The sequence below is a fragment of the Xenopus laevis genome, chromosome 9_10S (genome assembly GCF_017654675.1).
Source record: "Xenopus laevis strain J_2021 chromosome 9_10S, Xenopus_laevis_v10.1, whole genome shotgun sequence".
Taxonomy (NCBI): domain Eukaryota; kingdom Metazoa; phylum Chordata; class Amphibia; order Anura; family Pipidae; genus Xenopus; species Xenopus laevis.
Genome location: NC_054388.1, coordinates 88,737,326 through 88,757,488, shown reverse-complemented (window position 1 = coordinate 88,757,488; position 20,163 = coordinate 88,737,326). Strand labels below are relative to the sequence as shown.

General features: G+C 42.0%; 1 protein-coding gene across 3 annotated transcripts; it reads right to left on the bottom strand.

The window, feature by feature from the left end:
* Positions 1-1,989: 1,989 nt before the first annotated feature.
* On the bottom strand, positions 1,990-20,092 carry nde1.S (nudE neurodevelopment protein 1 S homeolog). Of its 3 annotated transcripts, XM_018237413.2 has the most exons (10): positions 19,774-20,090; positions 19,417-19,627; positions 17,624-17,753; positions 17,392-17,545; positions 15,529-15,677; positions 14,831-14,967; positions 14,291-14,476; positions 7,796-7,887; positions 7,214-7,365; positions 1,990-5,126 (listed from the first exon to the last, which is right to left on the bottom strand). In XM_018237413.2, the coding sequence occupies exons 3-10, from the start codon at positions 17,707-17,709 to the stop codon at positions 5,033-5,035; spliced, it is 1,050 nt and encodes a 349-aa protein (XP_018092902.1). In that variant the 5' UTR covers positions 17,710-17,753; positions 19,417-19,627; positions 19,774-20,090; the 3' UTR covers positions 1,990-5,032. The 3 variants fall into 3 exon arrangements, with proteins under 3 accessions (XP_018092902.1, XP_041435085.1, XP_018092901.1); XM_041579151.1 differs by lacking the exon at positions 19,417-19,627 and having other exon boundaries at positions 17,624-17,730; positions 19,774-20,092; XM_018237412.2 differs by lacking the exon at positions 19,417-19,627 and having other exon boundaries at positions 19,774-20,087.
* Positions 20,093-20,163: the final 71 nt, after the last annotated feature.

The window sequence follows — 20,163 nt, the reverse complement described above, 5'->3', positions numbered from 1 at the left end:
AGGTCACCCAATAGTACCAAACCCCCCTCTGCTCTGTGGCAAATTAGAGGCATCAGATGGCCTTTTTTTTAATTAGGAAAGTTATATAAAAAGGGAATTATTTACTAAAGTCCGATTTTTTTCTGGTCAAAGTTTTAAAGGGGAAAAAATAAATAGCATTTCTCGAGATTTGTTACAACCCAAGGCAGAATCAAAAAATACTTCTTAAAGCTGCAACGTCATGCAGAAGTCAATAACAGATGTCCCTTTTACAAATGGATGATATCATAATGTGCACTGGGTTTCATATGATAATCCGAAAAATTTGTGTTTTGGGCATTTCAAAAAATTATGAGTTTTTCAGGCGTCAAATCAGTAAAAAAAAATTGTACAATCAGAATTTTTTCATGGTTGTACTGAGGGTTTATAGTAATTTCCCGCGCCAAATTTTACAAATCATTTTATTGATCAATAAGGTTAAATTGTGGATGGGAGTTTGGTTGAAGTTGTTTTACTAAAACAATGGGAAGATTTAGGATTTTAGTAAATAATATGTTGAACTTAAGACGTGTTTGTTTTTTTTACCAAAATTATTATGTAAATGAAGGTCTTATTTCTCAGTTTAAAAAGGAGATTGTGTCCCCCCCTAAATCTCTCTCTCTCCAGTCGCTTGGGGGACACAGGAACAAAGGTGGTATAGGGGGAAATTTACTAAAGGGCGAAGTGGCTACCGCTAGTGAAAATTCGCCCAGTTTGACGTCATTTCGGCACTTCACCAATTTACTAACGGTCGCTGGCGTAATTCCGCCAAGGAGATAGACTCTGGCGCACTCTTAACGCCAGGCGAATTTTCGCTCTGGCGAAAGAGCGTTACTACGCAAATTCACCAAGTTTTTGATTTTACTGAACGTTACCTCTATCGCCAGACTTGCCTTCGCCACCTCAGACCAGGCGAAGTGCAATAGAGTAGATAGGAGTTCCTAAAAAAAAAAAAAAAAAAAAAGTCCCAAATAACGCTGGTGTCTTTTCCTTTTCACAGAGTGATTGGCTGAAAAAGATCCCTTTTTTTTTTTTAGGGTCCCCTCCTTCCCCCCTACATTTGATAACATGACACCTAAACTAAACTGTGGACACATGTGTAGGGCAATACAACAACTCTATATAATTTTATTAAGGTTCCCTGGCCTTGTGTAGTGTCATGTGTTTGCTGCAGCATATATGGCCATTGTACTTTAACTGCACGCTGTATGCAAATTAGCCAACGCTAGCGTAACTTTGAACTGCTGAGCGTATTTTCGCTAGTGCAACTTCGCCAGCGTTCAGTACCCTGTGCGCAGATCTTCGTGAATTAGCATTGTCCAGACGAATTTACGCCTGGCGAAGTGTTGCGATGTGCGCGAAGCCAGCACTGGCAAATTTTTGCCAGTTAGTGAATTTACCCCATAGTTGGTACCACTGGAAGGCAGGACACAGTCAAAGGAGTAATTTTGTCAAAAAAAATAAAAGGAGCCAGCACTTTTGTTCTTTTTATTGTGTCCTGCCTCCTAGTGGTACCAGATATATCCCATTGTTCCTGTGTCCCCCAAACAAACGAAAGGAGAAATAAAGGTTTAAATCCAGTATCAAATCTTAAAAGGACCTTCGAACCAAAAACTTATTTGCAAAAAAAAAACCAAAAAGCAGTTTACATATCTTTTAGAAACAAATTATAAATTTAGGAACTAGTTCTATGTAAATATAATTGCTTTTGAAAGTAAACATGTAAACGTTAAAAAAAAAAAGCAAAAAAAAAAGCTTTGTGTGCATGCACTTGTGAGAGATGCAGTATACCCCCTTACCAACATATTCAATGAGTAGGGCTACCATTTATCCTACTCTTTGCCAATTGTTTTAACAAATATCTGTAATTTCTTTTTCTTGCACTAAACAAAGCAAAAACAAAACTTTTAGTTTTGTTAGTTTTTATGTTAGCTTACACAAAAAAGTAAAGCAAACAAAGAACAAATCAAACCCCAGAGAATGATTTTATTATTTACAACTAATGCGCAGTAAGCAAAAGTTGCAGAAGTGCTCTCAATAGGAAAAGAGCATATACCGTAGAACAGGGGTCCCCAACCATTTTTACTTGTGAGCCACATTTAAATGTAAAAAGAGTTGGAGAGCAACACAAGCATGAAAAAGACCATGGGGATCACTGCCGTAGAAGGAGATGCTGAAGCGCTTTCAACATGAACTATGTATATACTTTTAAAAGGAGAACTAAAGCTAAAAAGAAAAAGCAAAGAAATGCTATACATTATATTCTGAGTTTACTGTATCTGCAGAGAAGCCCAGTGACCCTAAACCAGCAATAATCCATACACGTCACTGACAAAACATGTGCTCCGGGCTGCTGTTGAGAAATTAAGCTTATGGGACACAAGAAATCATAAAAACATTAGCAGAACTTGCAGTTAAGTGCAGCGACTAATCTCCTGCCGGCTAGAATCGAAATCGCCGGCTCCTGGACTTTCCTTGTGAGGCAACTTCAGGCGACTACGGAAAACGAAGTGCTCCGAGTACCATCCCTCCGGCGATTTAGATTCTGATGGGGAGGCAGTTGGGGGAGATAAGTCACCCGAAGAAGAGGCAATTTGTCGCCGGCCAACTAAGTCTCCCCAAATCTTTCTCGTCTGTCTCTGCCTCAGAAACTAAAAAGCAGATTATCAATGTAGATTCAATTTGAGGATAACGTGTAATCAGCCTCGCATTGTGAATTGTAATCTGTGAGCCACATATATTCATTGTTAAAGGGATGTTGCAGCGTGGGGCTGGTACTCAAGCTTAACCTAAAAGTTTCAAGCCTAATTCTTTGTTCAGCTTTAGGTCTCCTTTAAATACAGTTTCATTTTTATCATTTTAAAATTCTGCTGTTTTCTGATATTTACCCAGGATATCAGCAGAAGAAGTGCATGCCCAACCGCATCTCATTGTGAGCATGTGCTACACTAAAGTTACACACTCCTGTAACCAGAGTGGATGGACTTGGTACTCATATGTTAAGGGCATGGTAACAACAACAACAACAACAACAACAACAACAACATCATAATTACATTATGCACTAGTCATAGACAATGCAGTTGTCTATGAAAACTTTCTGCTATGCCTCAAGCAGTAAAACCTCTACTTGAAAACCAAAATCTGCCTAAATGAGAAAAAAAAATCATGTCTCTTTTTTACAGTTTACTAAGGGTGTGTTGAGGCAAAATAAAGTATAAATAGACATGTAAACAAGTTAAAGAGTGTGGGCATAATATGAAGTCAAAGGCACCTAACCTCCTTGAATAAGTACTTGAGCAAAAAACTTCACAGGCCAAAACAAGACGGGGCTTCCCAACGCTCTTGCCCGCATCTAGCGCTGACCAGTATATACACCAGAGTCGCTACTAGTAATATCAACGTGGCTTTATTGAACACACAGCGCGACATTGTTTTGGCAGTGGGTGTACAGATAAAACTTGCGCGCTCCCAAATATGTAGGCACGAAACGCACAAGTATTATTTGGACACCCACTGCCACAACAATGTCCCACTGTATGTTCTAATAAAGCCTCATTCATATTATCAGCAGCGACTCTGGTGGATATACTGGTCAGCGCTAGATGCGGGTAAGAGCGTTGGGAAGCATTGTAAATTTCGGATTGAAGTTGCTGAATTCTCGCAAGAGCTGCGACCAGCTCGGAGACGCTTCCATAAGGAGGTGAGCTCTGCCATTAACGCATCCATAATTTGAATGCTACAAAACAAGACGGGGTAGGCAAAATGTAAAACAATGAGAATAATGTAAACAGTGACATTTTTTAAACAATCTTCAATTGGTCTTTGTGGGCTTTGAATGTTACCACCTTTTGTTCTGCATCTGCCCAGTTTGGAATGTATATGAATAGCTGGATGCTAGGACTTAAGATGGCCATAGACGCAAAGATCAGATCTTACCAATACTCAACTCCTACGATTTTTGGATCATGTGTGGAGTGTTCAGTTGATTGGACAGGATAGAAAATTTGTCGGCTGACGATATCTCTGCATGTATTGCCAATCTGACGATAACAGTGGGAGACTTTTGTCGGACATAACTTTCGTACGATTGCTGTCAGGGGCAGAACATTGGCTGATCTGTTCTTTTACTACTTCACTTAATCTGAAAAGTTAGTGGCAGGTTGGGAGATGGGGGGGTCCGATAAGTCCGATCTTTGCATCTATGGCCAGCTTTACAGTCCCTAGAAACTGCTTGAAAGAAAGCACAGGAGAGGGAATGAAAAATAAATAAAGCATTAATAATAAACATAGCTTCACAAAGAAATCAGTGACCCAAACAACAAAAGTTGGACTTTACATTTCTGTAACAATGCAACATAGAAGGTCAGCAGTAATAATAAAAAAAAAAAAAAAAAAGCACATTAAAACAGTTGACCGGTTACTTTAAAATGGTGAACTCAACCTTTAAGACCACGAAACCAAACATTTTGGTCATGCTTGGAGATGTAATCAGGTGATTTATTTTTATCTACTAGCCTCTCTTATGTTTTTCCCTGGAATTCAAGGTAATATTCATAGGTAACTAGTCCCAGCAGTGTTGCACAGCCATGTTCAGTTGGTCACACATGAGTAGATCTACTTATATGTATAGGTCACAAGACAGAAGGGTTGGAGAATGGCCATGCACCGCAGAGTTCTTGCAATCAGAGCAGAGTATGTTTCTGCCCAAAAGGACATACATACCTCCCAACAAATCTACTATCTAGAAATCTAAATACATGCCAGGTACTGAAATATGGCACACTATTCTAATTCAACTCTGTACCACTTTCCCAGACTATATATATGCTAACTGTAAACAGTGGTTTAGTAAGTCAGTAACAGTGAAAATAAAAATGGTCCATGTTCTAGCAGCTCACGCACTCCTACCAACTCTCATAGAAGTCCAGTATCCGTGCTGCATGATGCGAGTCCAGTGCTTAGTGTCCATGGTAAAATTCCAATAAAAACAATAAATTACAGCCTGTCGTTTCTAAATTATTATCTTAACTACCCCTTGAGGAGAGCGCATCCCCTGCATAGGTGTGTTTGAAGGTAATGACCCAAATTCCAGTCGCTTTATTAATCTGCAAAGACAAAGTATTAGATATATTTTATTATTCCAGGCACATTCCTCATCTTACCAAGTTTAAATCACCGACATGAGCACTAGGCAACATTTTGGGCTCTCAATAGCCTTGTACCAAGGCTCACACAGGGCTGGTGAATGCCTGAAATATTGCCTTGTCACCACTGATAAAGGCACTTTATTCACTTTGCAACTAGAGTGCTGCCGTTTACTTGTATTATAGTAAAAGGTATAGCATAGCGAGCTAGTGCAAGGTTAACCCATGGTCTCAGGCCTTAATTTAAAATTTACAGGATTAAACATCAATAGTGGCCTAAGTACCAGAGTAGCTATGTCTCATGTTAAAAAGGCTGGTCTGAATAATAACAATGCTCAGTGGCTAGTGCAAGGCATAATTTATGGCACAAGCAGAATAACATCATATTAACATACAGTGCCCTCCAGAATGTTTGGGACAAAGACACATTTTCTTTGATTTACCCCTGTGCTCCTCAGCGTGTAACAATTTAAATCAAAGAATTCAGACATTATTAAAGTGTACATTAATACACTTCAGTTTCACCATGTAGAAATGACAACACTTTTTATACACAGTCCCCCTCATTACAGGGCATCATATTTGGGTAAAGGTAGGTACATTAAAGTATTCTGTTTAGTACTTTGTTGAAGTCTGTGATCCACCAGGTGCTGAGTATCTTCTTTTGTGATGCTCTGTCAAGCCTCTACTGCAGCCACCTTCAACTCCTGCTTGTTCCAGGGGCATGTTTCCTCTTCAGTATATGGAAGACACGATCAATTGGATTTTAATCAGGATTGGCCATTAAAGAATTTTCCATTGTTTAACTTTGAGTAACTCCCATTTGCCTTAGCAGTATGTTTGGGATCATTATCCTTTTTACAGGATGAAGTGCTGTCCAATAAGTTTGGAGGCAGTTACGGGAACTAGAGCAGATGTTTCCATACACCTCGGAATTCACAGAGCAACTGTTATCGGCAGTTACATAATCAATAAAGAGAAGTGTGCCAGTACCTGTGACAGCCATACATGCCCAAGCCATAACACTACCACCATGTTTAACATATGAGCTGTTCAGGATATTGGGCAGTTCCTTTTCGTCTCCACACTTTCCTCTTGCCATCACTCTGATACAGGCTAATCTCATCTGTCCATATCCCCAAACAACTGTAAACTGTAATCTGGCCATCCAGTTTTTGTGGCCAACTAGTGGTTTGCATCTTGCAGTGTAGTCTCTGTATTTCTGTTCATGAAGTCTTTTGCAGATAGTACTCTGACAAAGTCAACTGAAAGATAGTGAGGATTCTTCTGTCATCAGCAGTGGAGGTCTTCCTTGGCCTACCACTCCATTTGCAAATACAGAGCGAACTAGTGCATTCGATTTTAGTAATCCTTAAGTCTGACTAATGTCTAATAGTTTTGTTCTTGTTTTTCAGCCTTATACAGCAGCTTCCTTGACTTTTGTTTGCACAGCTTTTCGCCTCATGTTGAACAATGGCAACTACAGTAGAGACCGCAAATGGTAATCTGTGAAGCCAACTGTCTCGAACATTATGGTGCCATGAAATGAGGGGCGACTGTGTATAGAATATGAAGTAATGTCTACATGGTGAAACTGAAATGTATGCAAATAACTTTAAATTTAAGTCTGGAATGTGCACTGTACTCACATCTGAATTGTTTGATTAAAAACGTTACACACAGAGGGGTAAATCAAAGAAAATGTATGTGGCCTAAACATTATGGAGGGCACTGTATATGGGTAAATCAGGGAATGGCTATGCCACACTTGAATTGAAGCGCTTAGCCAACAGAAAATTGCTTAATATCCCTGGTAACTCAAAGTATTCCCAGGTATTGCAAGAGGTATGTGTGGGGGTTTGACATAAGCCATAAGAAACAAGTAGAAAGTAAATACTGATCTAGTTGTACAAATGTTTAGTATTTTAGTATCTGCATATTTTAAATAACCAATTAAGATCCTGAGCCATATGAATATGAAGGATAGTGTTTGATCTTTAGGGGAGAAAACAAACAAACAAAAAAAATATATAAATAAAAACCTTTACCCCTTTTCAACAGACGATCCACTGGCTATACTTAATCGGTTTTCAATTCCTTCTCTAGTTTTGTTCATTCGAGCCGACACGGATGTAAGCGGTCTGTTTGGAGACTGCTCGTGTACAAAATTTCTGCAAGATGCCAGCTTAGACTCCAGAGCCTATGAATTAAAAGGGTTAATGACAAAGCACAGCATTACTGTAGTCTGTGTATATTTAAATATTAATTAATATTTTAGTTGGAAAAGCAACCCTGAATTTACTCCAAGGGGTAACCTTGGAGGCTGGCATTGCTCCTCAAGTGGTGGACACTTGGGAGCAGTATTGTGCACATTAAGAAAGCTATGACTTTACTAGAAGCATTACTGAAAACGTCCATTACAATCATCAGCAAACATGACTATTATAAACATTGCCTGATTATAAAAATCAGCTAAAACAACTGAAATACAGTGTTTTGACAAGTATGGTGGAACTATTGTCATTCATGGGGAGCAAGCAGTCCACTTGAGCCTTAGGTCTGCAAGCAATTCTAGGCTCACAGTTTGGAAACAACACAGAAAAATCTAAACAAAAAAATGAAATCCTTACCCCAACTTTTCTAAGCAGATCTCCTACTATGTTCAAAGCAGATATCCGTGCACACGGTGTTAGTGGGGTGCCGCTATAGCCATCATCCCAACCTACAAGTGGTACACAGGTAGATAATCAGAAAGAGAGATTTTTGTACTCACCGTTAAATCTTTTTCTCTTGTCCTATATTGGGGGACACAGGCACCATGGGGAATGAAGATCCTGCAGCTGGAGAATGGACACTAACTTGTTAAACTGTGACTCCTCCTCCTGCTCTGGGCTTCATCCCCTGCCTCCTCCTTTTACTTCCAGTTTCTACCGAAGAAGGAGCATAACAACTCACAACCGAAGAGGAATCTCAAAACACCCCTCATTAACATTGAGTAATAAAGTTGAGGTAACTCAATAGAAAACTATAAACACCATACATACATACATACATACATACATACATACATACATACATATATAAGAATCAGTGTCGAACAGGGAGGGAAGGCCTGTGTCCCCCAATATAGGACAAGAGAAAAAGATTTAACGGTGAGTACAAAAATCTCTCTTTCTCTTGCCTAATTGGGGGACACAGGCACCATGGGGATGTCCCAAAGCAATCCCAGAGGGTGGGACACTGTAACCCCACTTTAGTGCTCAGGAAAAACAGTCTTATGGCACCTTCCTCCCGAAGCTAGCTTTGGCAGAGGCCTGTGTGCTTAGCCTGTAGAAGCGCGTGAAGGTATGATTAGATGCCCAAGTAGCCGCTCTGCAAATCTGTTCAGCCGGTGCCCGAATCCGAACAGCATCTGAAGTGCTGATAGATCAAGTAGAAAGAGCTGTAACTCTTAGTGGAGGTTTTCTTCCCTTTACTGCATATGCTCGGATAATCATTGAACAAATCGACTCGGCATGGTAGCTGTTGAAGCCTTGGTTCCTTTCTTTGGACCATTTGGAACGATAAAGGGAGCATCAACCCTTCTAATATTCTTAAGGCATTCCAAGTAAGTCGTGAGTGCTTAACCACATCCAGATAGTGTAACCTACTCATAGAGGGATTCTTGGGCACTGGACAAAGAATGGATGACCATAATCGTGATTTATGTGATAGAGACTACCTTGGGTAAGAAGTCCGGGGTTGGACGTAAAACCACCTTATCCGTGTGAAATATGGTGAAAGGAGACTTACAAGATAAAGCAGGTAATTCAGAGACTCTGCGAGCAGAAGTGATGGCCGGCAAAAATACCACCTTTTCAGTCAGTGAAGGCAAAGGAATGTTGACCATCGGTTCATATGGATCTCCTTGAAGAACAGAACTATATTAAGATCCAAAGGAGGAACTGGAGATCTGTAGGGGGGGGAACGATTCGAATTGCTCCCTGGAGAAAGGTTCTGATGTTGGTCTTCAGAGCCAGCTTCTTCTGGTAAAGTATGGAGAGGGCCGAAACTGTACCCTCAGAAAATTGAAGACTAATCCCTTAGATAATCCTTACTGCAAAAGGATAGTATCTCCTTGTCATCCGCCCTCTGCGGGTTAGCTCCTCTGATTTCACACCAGATGATGAATGTCTTCCATACCCTGTGGTAAATCCGAGCTGAAACCGGCTTACGAGCCCAGAGCATGGTCGGGATAGCTTCCGAAGGTGCTCCCGTTCCTTTGAGGACTAGGGTCTCACGAGCCATGTCGGTAAAGCCCACTGATGTGAATTTGGGTGGACCATAGGACCTTGTGCGAGAAGATCCTCTCTCTGAGGAAGATGAGGCGGTGTGTCCCTTGCCATCTCCACATTCTCTGCGAACCACGCTCTCCTTGGCCAGTATGGGGTCACCAGGACGGTCTGAGTTCTCGCTCTCCTTAGCGTTTAGAGTACCTTTGGGAGTAAGGCTAGCGGAGGGAATATGTAGACCTCGGTGAAATTCCAGGGAATGACCCTGCATCCACCCCGAGCGCTAGAGGGTCTAGACTTCTGGCCACGCAACTCTGAACCTTCCTATTGTCCCCGGAAGCCATGAGGTCGACCTCTGGTAGCCCCCATCTTTCTACTAACAGCTGGAAGACGTCGGGATGTAGACTCCACTCTTCCTGGTCTAAGTTCTCACAGCTTAGGTAGTCTGCCATCCAGTTGACTACCCCGGGGATGTGTACCGCAGAGATGTCCGGAACGTGATCCTTTGCCCACCTTAAAATGTAGCTTGCCTCCTCCAGAGCTGCGGGGCTTCTGGTGCCCCCCTAGTGATTTACATACGCCACTGCGGTGACATTGTCCGACTGGATGAGAAACGCCCGACCCTTGAGGAAGGGAGTGAGCCTTTCCAGAGGGTATCTGAGCGCTCTAGGAGATTGATTGAAAGCGCAGCTGCTTCCAGGTCCCAGAGGCCCTGGACTGTCCTCTGACCTAGGACACCTCCCCGCCCTGTGAGACTGGCGTCTGTGGTGAGGACTGTCCACAGAGACTTTCCCCAGAGATGTTCGATGCGGACGCATCCACCGGTCCAAAGCATGTTTGACCTGCTCTGGAAGGACAATGAGTCGCTCCAGGTCCACCGATCCTTTCTCAGATGACGAAGCATGACTTGTTGCAGTGGCCTAGTATGGAACTGTGCATATGGAATGGCTGGAAGGATGCCACCATCGTCCCTAGGGTCTGGGCGGCTATCCGTAGCGGAACGCTGGATGAAGTCTGTAGGGATAGAATCCGCGCTTGTAAGGTGGAAGGCACTCCCCTTCCTGGAGTTTATGAGTAGGTCGTCCATATCTGGGATGACTACTATCCCTGTGAGACGAAATACCTCCAATGCTGCCGACATGACTTTGGTGAATGTACGGGGGGCGGATGAAGTCTAAATGGGAGGGCGACAAACTGCCATATTTTCCGTCTAGAAAAATTTGAGGAACATGTAATGGGACAGGTGGATGGGTAGGTGGAGGTAGGCATCCTTAACGTCTATTGCTGTCATGATTTCGTTCCTTTCCATGGAGTTGAGCACCGATTGGATGAACTCCAACTTGAAGTGACTGTCTGAGGTCTGTCTGGGGTTGAGCGATTTGAGGTTGAGTACTGGTCATAGGGAGCCGTCCTTCTAGGGGACTGTGAAAAGGTTGGAATAGTACCCTTTCCCCTTGTATGCAGCGGGAACTGGTTGGATTGTTCCGGCGGCTGCGAACTCTTGAACGAATCTTGCTCAGTTGGATTTGGGAAGACGGGATACGAAAAATCGGCGGGGTGGGAGTAGAGTAATTCTATGAGTAGACTCTGCCACACCACTCCCAGAACCCACCGGACATTTATCTGGTCTTTCCACACCTCCCAAAGGGATTGAAGACGTCCGCCTACCCTTTCGGGGGTGGGCACCCCTTCATGCTGTGTTGGTGAAGGTTTGGAAGAACCCCTTGAGGACGACCCGCTGGGTCGTCGGTTGTGTTGAAAACGGGAGCGGAAATTGGAGTTGGACTTCTCCGTCTGATTCTTGGTCCTTTGGCCCTGGCGAAGGGACGAAAAAAAAAAAAAAAGGGTCTTCTCTTGAATGGGGCGCTCTTATTTCTAGTCTGTGGGAGCAGGGTGCTCTTGCCGCCCGTAGCCTAAGATATAATCTTGTCCATTTCCGCACCGACGAAGGGTTTCCCTTGGAAAGGCAGGCTGACCAAGGATCTCTTAGAAGTCAGGTCAGCCGACCAAGTCTTCAATCGAAGGGCCGCAATAGACTGAGCTGAGGCTTGAGCCACCATCTTTGTCGCGTCTAGGACTGCATCGAAGATGTAGGTTGTGGCGTCTGCAATCTGGGAAGGAGATTGTCTGTCACAAGGTCCTCGGATCCTATCGACTGAGCCGCCTGTTCAACCCAAACCTCAATGGCCTTGGCAACCCAGGCAATGGCGAATATTGGTCTGAAGGCAGTACCCGCCGCTGTGAATGTAGACAAACAAAAACCTTCCAGGCGTTATCTATAGGATCCTTAAACGCTGCAGCGTCTGCTACTGGAATGGTAGTATTCCTGGACAGTCTGGAAACCGGGGGTCCACCATTGGTGGTGCTGCCCAGAGTTCTATACAATGTTGCTGAAAAGGGTATGTTTGAGAGAAACGGCGGGAAATTTGAACCCTATGGTCTGGGTTCTTCCATTGCGTTTTGATTATCTCTTCCAGTTGCTCATAAGCTGGAAAAATGGATGAACTCTTCTTTTGTCTTTTAAAGATATTCTTGGCGGGTTCAACCACGTATAGAGTATCTACAAAGTTGAGAGTAGAGAGTACCGCCTGTATGAGGCCCTCCACCTCCTATTGGGTTCTAGGGAGATCTGGTTCAGGATACAGTTCCTGATCAGAGTCTTCCTGTGACAGAAGTTGTCCTTCCTCATCGAAGGGGACAGAACCTCCCATGGGGAGTCAGGAGGGGAGGTTATAGAGCACTTGGACCCTGAGGGTCTACATTTAGTAGCAGGTGGCTGAGAAAGGCATTCAAGTACTCTGTATAAGGTCTCGGGAATGCGTGCCATTTTACAAAAGCCTGCAAGTGGGAGGGATAAGGCCTTAACTAATTCGGAGTCTGTAGTGCCAGAGGGGAGAGGGATCTTGGGACTACAGTCCACACACACACAGGCAGCCGAAGCTGTGTGAAATTTGGCCTTACACACCATACATGCATACAGTACGAGACCTGATTGGTCGTACGCGTCTGAGCTGAGGATTTGGTTATCCTGGGCTCATCAGTTTTATCTGCCATGATGCTCCTAGCCTAGAAAGATTTTTTTTTTTTTTTAGCCCTTTAAGAAAAGGGGGGGGGGGGCAGGGGGGAACCCCTTAGAAGGGGTGTTAGGCAGATCCTTTACTCCTTGATCGTGCTCTGAGAAAAGAAGGAGGGAGAGAGAGGGGGGAACAGAGAAGGGAAACTAGTAAGAGGTTCCTTCTTATTAATGCAGCAAAATATCCCCCTTCGATAGGTAAAATAAAGTAGCAATCCATTGCTAAGAGTAGACTTGCCTGTAAGGAAGAGCTGATTAAGCTTGCTAGCGCAGGTTGCTCAGCCTCGTGGGGTTTGGGGGGTCCAGTGCGCAGGGAGTCGCGCTGCCTAGAGTAGTACCGCTCCTCCAGAGAGAAGTGCCCCGGGGGGTGTAGTCAAGTGCCACAGGGAGATATAGCGGGTTCCGCCGACAGAAGAATGATGTTGCCGGTATCAGAGAGAGACTGAGGAGCGTGAGAAGTGCGCATTAAAAAGTGCGCGAAACAGCTTTGGCGCGTAGCAAAAGGCGGAAGTGAAGAAACCGCGCTCTAAACAGCATGGTGCATGGCGCCGGAGAGCGCCTGGATAAGAGAGCGCGGATGTAAGATCTTGCTGTAATGAAAGATGCTCTCTGGGGGAGCTAAGCCATTAGTAGATGTTAGAAAAAACCAGACACGTCTCCCTGCGCACACAGTAAGAGGTATCTCAGCAAAAACATGCAACAACAGCATAAGGGAAAGATAAATTCTAGCAGGTAGGGATACCAGAGAAGAGGGGGTAAAAAGGGTGATGGTTATTACTCACCCTTGTAGCCAGCTGAATCTATGCCCTTTTGGTGTGTATGTGCCACCCTGAAAAAACATGTGTCTATAATATATATTCACATACAGAGTATATAAGTATATAGATAAACACATATATGTATAGCACCAACAACTTGGTGTATACCACTGGTGCAGTCCTCCGTAGAGCGGGAATCCAGTGCAGGGGGATGAGGGAGCAAGCCTGCAGTCCTCCGTAGAGCGGGAAGGCCGTTGGGCAGACAAGGATCAGACAGCTGGAAGGGCTCTTGAATGAATCAGTGGCCCTTATTGTGGCATGATCTGACCGGAGTCCTTGATCACCTGCTCCAGCCACTATTTCTGTGTCTTCTCCTTCTGAGGACATAAACGGAACTGGAAGTAAAAGGAGGAGGCAGGGGATGAAGCCCAGAGCAGGAGGAGGAGTCACAGTTTAACAAGTTAGTGTCCATTCTCCAGCTGCAGGATCTTCATTCCCCATGGTGCCTGTGTCCCCCAATTAGGCAAGAGAAAACAAAAATTTACAAATATAAAAAAAAGGGCATTCGAAAAAAACTGCACATCAGAACCAGTAGCATCATAAAGTGAACACATATATATTATAAAATGCATTTAAAGTTTATATCTGTTGAGGAAGCAATTAAAAAACCTATTTTATACGAGAAAGATTTTCATTTTATGGTTCTGTAGAACACTATTGACATTTTTATCTTGCTGAGCAGTGCACATCTGCTATATAAGCCTTTTTTGCCATTTTCAGTTTAAATGGCTGCCCCCATGGCTACACAGCAGCTTATTTATATAAAGTGTAATAGGATTTCTGAGCCAAACACAATTTTTACAAGTACGGGGTAATACAACATTACATTTAAATGGATACAAAACTCTTCTCTTTTTTGGTGGTACTGGTACTTTGATAATGATGCATAGCAAATATCTACCTATCCAAATGCTTTAAGATTGTATTGGTGATTCTGCTCAGCCATTTTTGTTGTCTCCTTACTTGTTTTGAATGACAGCGGGGAGTTCAGAGTGGAAGCACATCCTCTTTGACTTAATGGCGTTAAAGGAGCCAAGGGAATGGCTATTGAAGCTTGAACAGATGTGTCCATTCGCTCGGTTTCAGGACTAACCATATTGGATTTAGGCTTCTCTTGCTTCTGCTGCACAGCCAGTTCCTGTCTCAGATCTGTTTTACAGAATAATATCTGTGTAAATTTTATGTTATACATTTTAACAATTTTTAAACAAGTCTTACAGTAAAACCAGCAATGACTAGCATAGCATTATTTACTTTATTTTCTAAAAATAGTTGGCGGTAAATGTTGTTGAATCAGTAATTTTCGCACATTCAGCTAAATTGGTCTTACATGGGCCAATCTGACTGATCAGCCAGAGGGTCAAATGGATTCATACACCTTATGGCCACTGTGCTACTGTTCTGGTCATTCATGCTGACGACCCAACGTTCAAAACATCAGGAAGCAAAGGATGGTGGATCCACCATTTCCCCATCCAAACTATGCAATGCAAGAAACTGTACCTCGAGCTTCATCCTTTAGTCTCTGCACAGATTCCAGAACATTTTCCTTTTCATCCAGCTCACTTTCAAGGAAGGCATTTCTCTCAATGGCTTGATTTAAGCGCTGCTCAAAATCCTCCAAAGACATTATTGTAGCCCTGTGAAAAAGAGCATGATCATGAAATTTTGGGTTTGTAGGAACCAGATACCATACACCAACATACGTCATCGGAAGTTCCCTAGTTTTTTACATTTTGGAAAGTTGCACCCTGAAAAACTATGATGTGAATGTGGAATGAAGTATACCACTTTTAAAATATCAGTTGATGTATTATCAAAAATGTGTGTTTTGTAATTTGCAATTAAATTTTAGCAGGAAGAATGGCCAGATTTCCTTGTGGTTTATCAACCCTATACTGGTGGCTTCATCCTTTCTAAAAATGGGTATTAGTCTCCGGAATCTCTCCACTAGAGCTACGGGATGGAGGAGGAGATCAGCCTTTGCTTGGGAGATATGGTCCACACAAAATGCATCCAAGCAATAAGGTGCCAGCCTATGAAAAAATATGAACAGAAGTAAAACGTTATGATGGCTGGGCAATTTTCTAATCATGAATGAGTTATTGTGCATTTATCTATCTCCTTTTGTTTCTAGTTTTTTTATGCTTGCCTGTTTCTTACTGGATTGCTACCCTCTGGCACTGTATAGTTCCACTGACCTCTTAGCCCTCTCCAAGTCATCATTAGCTTGTTCCAGCTCCCGGATGTATTTCTGCAGCTGATCACGGACTGCTTTGGTTGTTGAGAGATCTCCCTCAAGTGTAGATATCTGTATATAGTTTTCTGAATGCTGCTCCTCATACTTTTCCTGAGTACGACAATAAATAATAAATAAGTAATGGCGTGACCTGCACTAACAAATTTTGTTGCATTAATTTTTCAGTGAAAGAAAAAAAAGTGAACTCTAATTATAACAAAGGCAAAATCTCCCCAATGGTTCCCGAGAATTGAAGTGTTTCACTTAGCCGGTAAACGAATGTTGCCAATTTAGCAGAAATACTATACTGTTAAGGTATAACAAAGCAGAGTAGAGAAATGCACAAAATCAATATCTAGCAGAATTGGAGAAATACCTTATTGTACAAGAAGACCGTTCTGCTGTATAAATGTCACAGCATGTTAAAGAAGTCAAATCTTGCATTTAACAAATTACAACAAGTAATCAAGAAAAGCCCTGGTTAAAGATCCATTGTCAATAAAGAGGCAGCAAAAGGCCAAGTGCTAACATAAGATAGTTATTTAACTGATACAGGCATCAGCACAGCTACTGGATAACAATACAGCCATGTGTCTATTAGCAGCACATCTGGAACTAATCCCTCCCTTATTCTGGAAAAGGAATAAAACAGATTGTGAACATATTGTATCTTGCTCCAGAACACCAATATAATAAAGGGTTTCATTCTTACAGTGTTTACCTAACAGTGGTAATACATTAAAAGCTAGAGCATACAAAATGTTTTCATCTCTACAGATCGGTACCAGTCAAATCACAGAGTACTTCAGCAGGTTGCTTGCCACTGCAAGGAAAAGGAAACCCGGAAAGTTTTTCACAAGAGGGTGTTAAAATGGTGAGAGATTATTCGTTTGGAGAAACTTTCTAAACATACAATTTTATGAATTCACACGTGATCTTTCGGCAGCACAGAAAGACAGTCTTGCCTGATGGCCAACATAGCCTGCTTGCAAACCTCTTGACTATCTCCTGGAACAACCCAGGACTTTAGCATTAACATCCTTGGCAAAGATCGGCGTCTGACTTCACGTTGCAGGTAGACTTTTAGGAAATCCTCTAACCAATTATATACTGGTTACTTAAGGATTATAGACAAAAGTAAATACACTGGTCTATAACAGCGGATCATCAAAGACTATTACTGAACTACTCACTTTGGTTTTTTTTTACAACTGTACATTATCCAGCAAACAGGGATCCTACTTCTAATACTGTCTAAAGCAGGGGTCCCCAACCTTTTTTTATCCGTAAGCCACATTCAAATGTAAAAAGAGCTGGGGAGCAACACAAGCATAAAAAAGTCCCTTGGGGTGCCAAATAAGGGCTGTGATTGGCTATTTGGTAGTCGTATGTGGACTGGCAGCCTACAGGAGGCTCTACTTGGCACTATACTTAGTACTTTTATGCAATTAAACTTGATTCCAAGCCTGGAATTCAAAAATAAGCATCTGCTTTGAGGACACTAAGAGTAACATCCAAGGGGTTGAGAGCAACATGTTGCTCACGAGCTACTGGTTGGGGATCACTGGTCTAAAGGTTCCCCTTAAGTATTTTTACTAAAATGGACTACAATAAAATACATTTTATATTTATTTATGCTATAAATGCCCTTTGGGTTCACCACTTGACTAAAATGGCAACACCATAAAGCTTTCATTATCCTTTATTAGAATACCCTCAGTGACCCATCACTATCACTTGTTACAGTGCACTGCTGGCTTCCCAGGAATCCCCCTGCACCGTACTCAGATTTTCAGACTCCGTGCATGCGTAGTACAACACTTACCTTAATGGAGTCAAGTTCCATTCGCAAGCGGTTATTTTCAGAGAAAATGTCTCTATTTCGTCCCTCTGTCTGCTGAAGTTGAGCCTCTAGCTCGGCCTCATATTCTCGGCTGGCCTCCTGAAACTCCTGCAGCTCTTGTTGGGCTTCCTCAGAGCTACAAGAAAAAAAACAGTAATAATAATTTATTCACAGAGTCAGAATGTGTAAGGATACCACTAGCAAAATGACATACCATTGCTTATATTTCATGGCCACACTTTTCCAGTAAATTATCTCTTCCTCCACAGAATTAAAGATGATGTTTTCCAAGTCATCCATGGTAATTTTTCCACGAAAAAGCTGCAGTAAATATGTTAATGTTTCTGCAAACATACAAAATAAACATTCATAAAGATCATTCTATTATCTGTGGCAGTCTATTTCTTTAAGCTCAAGTGTTAACTGTGCAGAATTAGTCCTACATCATAATAGATATTTAACGTTAGTCTACATTTCCAGTTAACCTTCTGTGTATGTTACTTAACTTATACTTAAAGGGATACCGTCACGGGAATTCTTTTTTTTAATGCATCAGTAAACAGTGCTGCTCCAGCAGAATTCTGCACATAAATCCGTTTCTCAAAACAGCAAACATATTTTTTTTATATTTAATTTTGAAATCTGACACGGGCTAGACATATTGTCAGTTTCCCAGCTGCCACCAGTCATGTGACTTGTGCTCTGATGAACTTCAGTCACTCTTTACTGCTGCAATGCAAGTTGGAGTGATATCAGCCCCCTCCCTTCCCCCCAGCAGCCTAACAACAGAGCAATGGGAAGGTAACCAGATAGCAGCTCCCTAACACAAGATAACAGCTGCCTGGTAGATCTAAGAACAGCACTCGATAGTAAAAATCCAGGTCCCACTGTGACACATTCAGTTACATTGAGTAGGAGAAACAACAGCCTGCCAGAAAGCAGTTCCATCCTACAGTGCTGGCTCTTTCTGAAAGCACATGACCAGGCAAAATGACTGGAGATGGCTGCCTTCACACCAATATAACTAAAAAATAAAAATAAAATAAATAAATAAATAAAACACTTCAGGTTCAGGAATTAAATGTTATATTGTAAAGTTGAATTATTTGCAGTGTAAACAGTGTAATTTAGAAATAAATACTACATGGGGTCAACGTTGGAAAACTGGTAAGAGGCAAAAAAAAAAAAAAAAAAAAAAAAAAAAAAGGCAAATAATTAAATAAATAAATAAATATATAAATAATGAAGACCAATTGAAGTGTTGCTCGGAATAGGCCATTGTTTATCATACTAAAAGTTAACTTAAAAGTGAACCACCTGGAATGCAGTGAAAATTACAGTGTTACTCAGAGAGCCCATGACATAGGGGCAAATTTATCAAAGTTCGAATTTTCGAAGTGAAATATAATTCGAAATTCGACCATCGAACGGCTATACTTCGAATATCGAAGTCGAAGTTTTTTTACCGAATTTGACGACGAAGTAAAAATGTTCGAATCGAACCATTCAAACGACTTCATGGATCGAACAAACGATTTTACTTTGACTACAAAAAACGTCGAAAAATGCATTAGAAGGTCCCCATAGGCTAACAGAGCACCTCGGCAGTTTTAATTTGGCGAACTATTGAAGTCAACGTTTTTTTTTTTTTTAAAAGAGACAGTACTTCGATTATCGAATATTCAAACGATTAACTTCAAATCGAAGTCGTAGTAGCCTATTCGATGGTCAAAGTATCCAAAAATTTACTTCGAAATTCGAACTTCGAAAATTCACTCTAATTCACTTCGACCCTTGATAAATCTGCCCCTAAGTGCCCAGAGTGGGTGCAAAACGCGTAGGGCGGATGGAGATGCAAATTATACATTTTTTTTACTTTGTACAAATAAAATATATAGTTTTTAACTAATTTTCTCTGGCCCTGTGGATCCGTCTGAGTTGGCCCTGCTTCTTCTTCATACCTTTACAGTGTTACTCACACATAGATCCAGATCACAAGATAGCTACCTCGGAATAGATGTCAGGTTGAATGATCGGCCCTCATACATTTTCACCTCACTGAATCTGGCCCTTGTTGCAAAAAGTTTGGACACCCCTGGTATAAATGATAACTGTGATCTGACTCATTCACGACGAGTTATTGGACATTTACTAAATAGTCTACCATTGGCAGAGGGGAATGAGCAGCTGCCCGAAGGCATCGATTTGACATGAAGCCCTGCAGGTAGGGAAACACAATACATAAGGCAAAGGCAGTGTAGGAATACCAATGACAGGCAGGAAACACAGTGTGATGTGCGTACTATATGATTTATAGCATGAACAACAATAAACATCAGCGTATGACTCGCTGTTCATCCCTACCTCACCAGCACCACCTCCTTTCTCGCTCCAACCCGACACATCCCTCTCAGGCTCTCACCAGCTTCACTGTACAGCGTACTTCCGGTTTTTTAAAAGACGCATCCGAAAGCTTCCTCCTTTCCGCTACATTGCGCCCCGCCTCTTTTAGCGCAGCCGACGCTCAGTGATTGAGGTCACCAGAATGGGCGGGGCAACTGAGTTCCTGCCTCCGAAACCGTGGAAGGATGGTTTTGTTTTGTCACTGGAACCGAAGCGAATGAACCACCCCTTTCAAAACCTTTGTTTTCTATACAGCTGTTCTATGTGACAATATCATGGCAACACAGAAGCTTAGAGTTTTCTTAATCAATAAAGAAGCTTACCAAGCCTGCCTCTATATGAAACCTTTTA

Bases quoted from the DNA above. Each gene is read 5' to 3' on its own strand.
- nde1.S (XM_041579151.1), bottom strand. From the start codon at position 17,709: ATGGATGACTTGGAAAACATCATCTTTAATTCTGTGGAGGAAGAGATA. The intron at 15,678-17,391 runs GTAAGTGTTGTA...TGTCGTACTCAG, and splicing joins TGGAACTTGACTCCATTAAG to GAAAAGTATGAGGAGCAGCA. The intron at 7,366-7,795 runs GTAAGGATTTCA...TTTAATTCATAG, and splicing joins ATCTGCTTAGAAAAGTTGGG to GCTCTGGAGTCTAAGCTGGC.